Source organism: Eleginops maclovinus, chromosome 20 (assembly GCF_036324505.1).
Source record: "Eleginops maclovinus isolate JMC-PN-2008 ecotype Puerto Natales chromosome 20, JC_Emac_rtc_rv5, whole genome shotgun sequence".
Lineage (NCBI taxonomy): Eukaryota > Metazoa > Chordata > Actinopteri > Perciformes > Eleginopidae > Eleginops > Eleginops maclovinus.
Genome location: NC_086368.1, coordinates 23029488 through 23037382, shown reverse-complemented (window position 1 = coordinate 23037382; position 7895 = coordinate 23029488). Strand labels below are relative to the sequence as shown.

Genomic DNA, 7895 nt, shown 5'->3' with positions numbered 1-7895 from the left:
GAAACTCATTGTATAACCCAACATTGCTTCTCCTGTCATGTTTATCGCTTTAATTTTATCATTCAAAAGGTTATTGCATTTGTCCAGTCCCACTGCTTTCATCAGTGTTGTTTTTGCCCACAGGAAGCAGATGTTTCTATATAAAAAACGTATTCTCTTCTCAACACCAAACACCTGATGTTAGGGGTAAACTGGTGAAATTAATCATTGAGTAGCAGCTGAAAAATCAGACATCTCAGTTTAATCGTGTCCACATCAATATTTTATGCAGGCCCCCCTCAGTCACATTGTAATACATTTTACCATTAAATGATTACCACTATTAAGGGTGGTTGAATTGCATGATTGTTACACACTGTATATTGACTTGTAAACAGAACTCGGTTGTTTGTTTCATTGTAATAAGAGGCATGAACAAATAATTGCTGTAAACTAATATTCCTAAATATTCCACTCTTACAAAATATATATAAAAATACCAAAATGCATTAAAACAAAACTACTGATTTTAATTTCATTGACTTGAGTCCTTAAATAAATATGTACAAACAACATGTCACCATGCTTACCAACAATTAGTGTGTTAAGCTAGAAAGAGCTCTCCATCTTAATGATGTCTTGGACTTTTCCGTTCATGTCAGGCTTACAGGACAGGACCAGCTCCATTTCATGGCCAGGGGAGGGGACAGGGATTTTGTTGATCTTGGCAAAGCTCTGACTGATGTCCATAAATGTTTTATTTTTGGTCTCAGGGAGGACGACGTAGAGGTAGATGGATCCCAGGACACAGACAACCACAAACACCAGGAAGGCAAAGGCCTGCAGCGCCTCCTAGACAGGGAGAAAAAAAACACATGAATTAAACACACCTTAATCATACTGTATGTGTCAAGACTCAAAACTCTGGGAATGAATGAAAATATCTTTACTCCAATTCGATGGATTGTGCTTTTTTAGCAATTAAACTATTTGACGATTGCTGCCCAAATCCTTCCATTTTTAAACCCTCCTAAACTCTTGCTAACTGCAGAGAGACGTCGCCTGTGGCATCTGTTTAGTCATCTGTGTGTGTAATGGTGGGGTTGGCATGTCATGCACAATAACACGTCCCACATGCTTGTATATAAGTTATATTCGCATGCCTGAGGAAAAGTCTGCTTCAGATTTCTAACAAAATGCGTATTTGTTTGAGTGTTGAAAAATGTACCCACAGTCTGGAAGCTAACCTTGTCCAGTGTGTTATGCCAATATTAGAGATTAGTGACAGATTTAAAAATACACAGTCTGATTACCCAAAGGGAGATTTAGAGTTGGAAAGAGGTTTTGTTTGTGTGTGTGTGTGTGTGTGTGTATGTGTGTGTGTGTGTGTGTGTGTGTGTGTGTGTGTGTGTGTGTGTGTGTGTGTGTGTGTGTGTGTGTGTGTGTGTGTGTGTGTGAGAGAGAGAGAGTGAGAGACAGAATTGACTGACCCTCACTAGTCTGTCACGAAGCTATAATACCTTGCTCATGTGAGGACTCAAATGCATCGCTATGTAACTGGTATTAGTTCTGCTGTGTCCAAACAACCATGACCTCAATGAAAAACGACTTTGATTTCATCTGTTACATCACCACTGCTGTTTGTCTCTGACACTGTTTTCCTCTGTTCACTGTAGTTCATAGAGCATCGTGCAAAACGCCTGACCCAGTTTCCATGTCGCCTCTGTGATGTAGCGCTCATCTGCAAAGTTAGCAAGTTTCCTCACAAAACACTGCCTTTCTCCCCCAATAGTCATATGAGATGGGTCAGGCTTCAACAGGACATTTCTGCATCCAATCCTTCTGACATTACTCAAATTTAAGCAAGCCTAGTGGATGGAGCAGAATGAGACAGTCCCGTTGTTGACGCTGGGATAAGCCTATGATCTGTTGTGGAGGCTCAGCTGGGTTTAGCTTGGTTCACACACCAACAATTAGACATGCATATACAGACTTATGAGTGGCAGCAAATAAACAAATGCAAATTATGTTTGATGTCGTGTTGCACCCAGGGTGACATGAAGAGGGGAGATGGCGCTATAACAAAAGGCCAGTGCCCCTGTAACACTGAGCTCATGCCCTCCAGTGGCCTCCCTCCAAAAGAAGAATCTATGATTTGTGATAGAGATGCAGCAAGACTTACTACTGAACTAAAAGCTGTCTTTGTATCCGTTGTCCCCCATTAACTGATCCCCTCTCATATCAATATCTAGCTCCAAAACGGCCCCCACGGTGAAATTGATCTAGAACCGCCACTGGCTATAGCAGTAATTGGGGAACCCTGATTCAGGAGAGGGAACAGGACAGAACAGTGCATGACTGGATGGAATAGGACAACACCGGTCAACACAAGATTGTTCAGTACCAGGATAAGTATGAAGAATTTGGACAGGACAATGTTAGTAAGGTTGGAATAAAGCAATACGATTCAGGATAGGACAGAGCATACAGAAACATATAATGAGACAGAACGAAGTAAGACAGGACAAAGTAGAAAGACAGAATTATGCAAAGTTGATATGGGGGTAGGATGGGATAGAACAGGAGGGAAAGGGCAGTCTAGGACAGAACAATGCAAGGTAGAGCAGGATAAACCAAGTTTTTCTGCATAACGGGAGAGAAGCGGGTAGGACATTCCAAAAAAAGGCTGGTTGGGTCAGAATAAAAGGAATAGTTCAGGATAGGACAGTAAGGGAGAGAACAGAACAGTTCAGGACCCAAGAGGATTGGACGGGACAACACGGAAAAGGACAGGATAATGCAGGGACAGACAGAACAGTTTAGAAAATTACAGAAAAGGACAGTTCAGGCCATTATAGGTGAGAGCAACACTGAAAGGACTTTTATTGAGTGTGAGCTGGAAAAGGCTTCAATGGAAGAGTTTAATTCAGGATGAAGGGCCTAAAGGATGGGACTGTAGGATTGGTGTGTCATTGAAATGGCCCATTTTATGAAATCATCAGTGTGATATTAGGTGTTTTTTCAAAAGTAGGTTTATCCCTGCAGCAAGTTCCTTTGTTAGCATCCTCTGTGGCCCCACACGCAGCAGCCTAAACATATTTAAATGAGGAGGAGCAATGCATGTTTTTTGGTGCTTCAAGTCAAATGGAGAGGCGAACCTACTGTGGACATACATCAAATACAGATGTAGAATAGAAATGTCCAGGTCCATAGACTTCCAGTTCCCAGGAGATATGCTGTTACACTGTCATAGTGGAGGTGTAAACTGTGTACACTGTAGGTGGTGGGGTTATTTGCATGCATTTGCATGGGCTCTCATAGATTGTGCTGAATCTTCCCAATGGGAGGCACACTCAAGGTCATTATTTGTGATGCATACGAGACCAAGCTGTACATAAGACTATAATGCAAATGTCCCTGTGGGCTGTTTAGAGATTTATGGATTACCATATGTCAGTGCTGTCACATTGGAGCACCACAATGGAAAGACATACCATGCTTTAGCATCACATTTATTGATCACAGCTACAATAATGCTCACTCATTAGGGCCACCTACAAACATACAAACTCACAGTTTACTAATGAATGGAATTGGGTTTGATGGCCCATTAGTCTCAATAGATTTATGATCATCAACCAGAGCCTGTTGTTATTGCTCCATTTTATGTTTTATAGCATCATAAACTATGTGCATGTCGACTGTAATAATGTTTTAAAGTAACTAGAGAAGCTCATTAAATGCTAACAAGACTTGTTAAACTGCTAACAAGGCCCCGTCACACTCATACATTGATTTCAAAACCCTGCAGCTCTGTAAAAAAACATCCATCGCTGAAGCAATCATTGTTCTGGGTTTATTTAAAGCCCTCCATTAGTGCTTATTATTTAATCAACACCTTTCATGAGAAGATTTGTGACTGACATCACATAAAACATGATTGTTAAATTAAAAGTGTAAAGCTTGTTGTAAAGAAAGGATTGTGATTTCACAGCAATAAGTTATTTTTGAAATGGCATCAAGACAACCGTTGTTAACAATGTCAGCACAGAATCTGTTTAGCAACTGTTCCACATATTGTGAGTTAATCGATCTCCTTTGTAATCCAAAGGGACAACAATATCAACGGCTTCTAGCTTGTGGATTCAGAAAAAGACTTTCCATGGAAAAACCCACGTTCATATCCCAGCATTGTGGTTCTCAACAGTCCTACTTTATCATCATATAAATCCCTGCAAGATGACTCTGTTACACATCCCTGTTAATAACTGACCATGGTCCATACCTGTCTGGATTACAAAAAATAAACTGAAGGCTTTGGTTTCATTGTCGATGTAACTTTTCCCTTTCCTGCAGTGCGTTACGTTTTGGGCATATAACTGGTCTGCAAAGGCTGAAATAACACAGTTAACACCAGAGGGGTTTCTCTCCCCTACCCCCCCCCCCCCCCATGATTGGACTCCTTTGTTTACTTCCACGACATAGTGGCATCATTATGTAACACTCATGTTTCTATAGGCTAGCGCTCCGACACATTTCAGACAGAGGGTGAAAAGAGGTGCTGCAGCACAAGCAGTGTGAAAAGAATAAAGAGCGTTTTGAACGTTACAGCATGGAGACATGTCAAAGTAAAAGCAACAAATAATATTAATAAAACCCCAAAAATGTGCATGATATGACCCCTTCTGCAATTTGCTCCTGAACTGTGCACAACAGCCCTCTGTTCTGTTACTTCCAGCCCATTTCCTCACAATACGGATTTGTGCTCAATGAAACATAAGACCAAAACCAAGAAGAGGGGCAGGCTAGATAAGATATCTTTGTGGCAGGCAGTGAGTGTGACAAACTGTTATGGGCTGCAGACACTAGGTCAACAGAAAAACAACTGATGGGGGTTGATCTTCAGGTTTTGACATCAACATTTGCTTCAACAGCGGTGACAAGAGGTCAACTTCTGCACTGTTGTTGAATAACAAGTTATTATTTCAAGATGGGAAATATGTAGTTGTGTATGGGGTGAATTCAAAACAAAATTACTTATTATTTACTGGATTCAACTGAGGGGGAAAAGGGGATCTTTTTTCTGCTTCATATGGATAAATATGTATTTCAAAATAATGTTTAATATTAAGCAGAGAAAACCGATGCTCTTTTAAATGGAAACAAAGACATTTCCTCTCATCCCTGGAGTCTAACAAAGCTTGACACTGTCTCGGTAGAATTCCAAGTTAAAAACATAATTCAAAGCACCGAGGTGGGAGTAAATAAATCACCGAACCAGATTGAGTCGAACCTAAATTATTGATGTCAGAAGCTCAGAGGCGGGGTAGACAGTGACAGGATGTTGGCTCTGTTGGTATCACAACTTCTGTATAAAGCAACCCATTAATCCAATTACTGTCCTTTCTGGTGAGCAGTCAAACAACCACAAAATGACACAAACCAAACCTCGCAGAGAGACACAATACAACTACAAACAATAAGGCTGCGTCTTGCTGTGTCTCTTTATGTCTTGCTTCTATATAGGAGGGGTTAGGGGACCTCAGCATGTGTTTGTCCAGGGGCCTGCCGTCTTGTATTCTGGCTGTAGGCCAATTTTATTCACCAATAGCAGCTATATTTATTTTATTTAAAAAGGACAACATATGCACATTTTCAGGTTAATATATTTACCTATACTGTGATACATGCTTTAATGTTCAGAAAGGTCTTTATTTGTATCATAATCTCTGTCTAAAACCAGAGTCCAGTCTGCTCTGATTGGATAGCTGGTCGGCTCTGTTGTGATTGGTCAACCGCTTAGAGATGTCCTGCCCCTAAACCTATCATGTACAATGTGTTTGAGCACTAGCCAATACAAGTGCAAGTGTTACGGAGTGTATCACTAAGTTTTGGAAGTAAACAAAGGAGTCCAATTGTGGCATTTACATGCACAAAATACATGCCTATATAACACGGGATAATAGGGCCTCTTTAAAGATGTCTATTTGGCATTCAATGTACAGTTCATTAAGTCAAGGTTAGGGCTTTAAATTGAAACCTTAGGAGATTTTGTTTGACTTTTTGAACGCGCGATGTTGCTCCCGGGCCCAGAATAGCGCGGGACCGGCCCTGCCCCCCTGCATAACCCTGGGTGACGTCAGCGGTGGCCTGTCGTGGAGAGAAAAATGTGTGACAGGCGAACAGTGGGATGTCTGAAAAGGGTCAGAACATGTTTCAGGTGGCAGTCATTAGGCTGTGAGTCATTGCTGTGATCTGTGAATAAGTGGGCCCGGCAAAACCCCAGCAAACACAACTAACAGTGCAATATTTGTGGCACTGGGTGGCTAAAAATAACCGCATGTCACTTTCTCTCTCTCACCCTTGTCTCTGTGTTTCTCGCCTTGATCTCCCCCGCTCTTTCCTAACCTCTCTAGATCTATTTTTTTTATGTCTCCTGATGCGTCACTACCTCTTTGCTGTATGCTCTACATATTCAGCTCCACTTTTACTTGACCTTCCAGTGACTGACATCTATTTCCGCCAGTCTCATTGTTCATCCATCAAAATGAAGGAGCCATCTATTTTATCATCGCATTACATCGCTCCTCTCTGTCTTACTGTTCAGGCAGACATGCTCACATAGAAATAAATATACACGCCCATTAATTCCAATCAGGTGTCAGGAAATAATGTGACAAAGACAAGAGACAAAGAGGAAGTGAGTAATTAGTGTCCTGTGGATCTGGCGACACTCTCCAGATGACGCTCCACATACAAATGTAGATCTGGCACCTTCCTGACAAGCCCCTTCTGATCATTATGAATGTTGAAAGCATAGTTTATAGGATTACACACACCATATGTTTCTGCTAAAACCAGTTTCATCACTTCACAATTACTTCCACAGTAGAATTTCTTTATAACCATCGTAACAGAAACATATCTTTTATAGTGTTACAGTGTTGTTTGGGCACAAAGTGCAAGTACACGCAACACACAACACTGCGTAATAAGTCTTAGTTTGTCAGTGTTTTATTGTTTTTGTAAAACTGACTAAGTCAAGTACACTTTTGATATATTTTACTGTGGAATGATAACTGACAGGTTGCCTACTGCATTCATTTTTTTACGTTTGAGTTGTATAACCTTTCCTCATACAATTGTTTGCATGATATCTTCAGAAAAGTTCTGCCTTTTATGCATTTTCCTGCAAATGGTTAGTGATTTGTGTCAATTACACTCATACCATGCAGTCTTTGCAACATCAACCTGCAATTCCACAGAAAATGACTTTGTTTGGGCATATTTAGGTTTATGTCAACAAAACCCCATGGTTAGGTTTAGGAAAAGATTGTGTGTTGTGTTGGTTCAAACAACTATGTTAGTGGCGTTACTTAAGCAGGGGAAGTTGTGTGTCAAATCATGTATTTTTACCGCGGGACACAAACGGACCGTGGGTGAAAACCCTTTGAATTTCAAAATCCACAGGATACCTTTAAGCATTTGTATCTTTATAAACACATCTGTGAAAAGGAAAATGGTTAAAGTACCGAAATGTGTTGCCCTTTGCGACCCAATTTGACTTCTTGTTATATTTGTGTGCTCTGTTGGCGTTTCATCCTCGACATTTGACTGATCCTGTTAGAATGACAGCGTCTTTCTCTAAGACACCTCTATCAGTGTGTTTGATATTGCTATTTTCGTTCACTCTTTTTCTCCCACATATGACCCACTGGTGCAGCTGTCTGAAAGGACGAACCTTGGTTTGTCTGCAGGGGCTGCTGAGAATACGGGCAGAGAACATTTGATGGAAGGTCAACACAACGTCAGTTCAATGTCCACCATGCCCCAAGCAAAGATTCACTCTGATCTCAAACTTTTGTGCTGACTTTTCTCTTCCTCTCTATGAACATGTCCTTGAAGTTACAGTAAAA

At 40.8% G+C, this 7895-nt stretch overlaps 1 protein-coding gene across 9 annotated transcripts in view; it reads right to left on the bottom strand.

The window, feature by feature from the left end:
• Positions 1–219: 219 nt before the first annotated feature.
• slc2a9l2 (solute carrier family 2 member 9, like 2) overlaps positions 220–7895 on the bottom strand; it is an 89572-nt gene continuing 81896 nt past the window's right edge. For all 9 annotated transcript variants that reach the window (XM_063909869.1, XM_063909873.1, XM_063909870.1 and 6 more), the window contains one exon: positions 220–831. In XM_063909869.1, coding sequence (XP_063765939.1) covers positions 589–831 — 243 coding nt within the window. In that variant the 3' untranslated portion in view covers positions 220–588. The remainder of the gene's footprint in view (positions 832–7895) is intronic.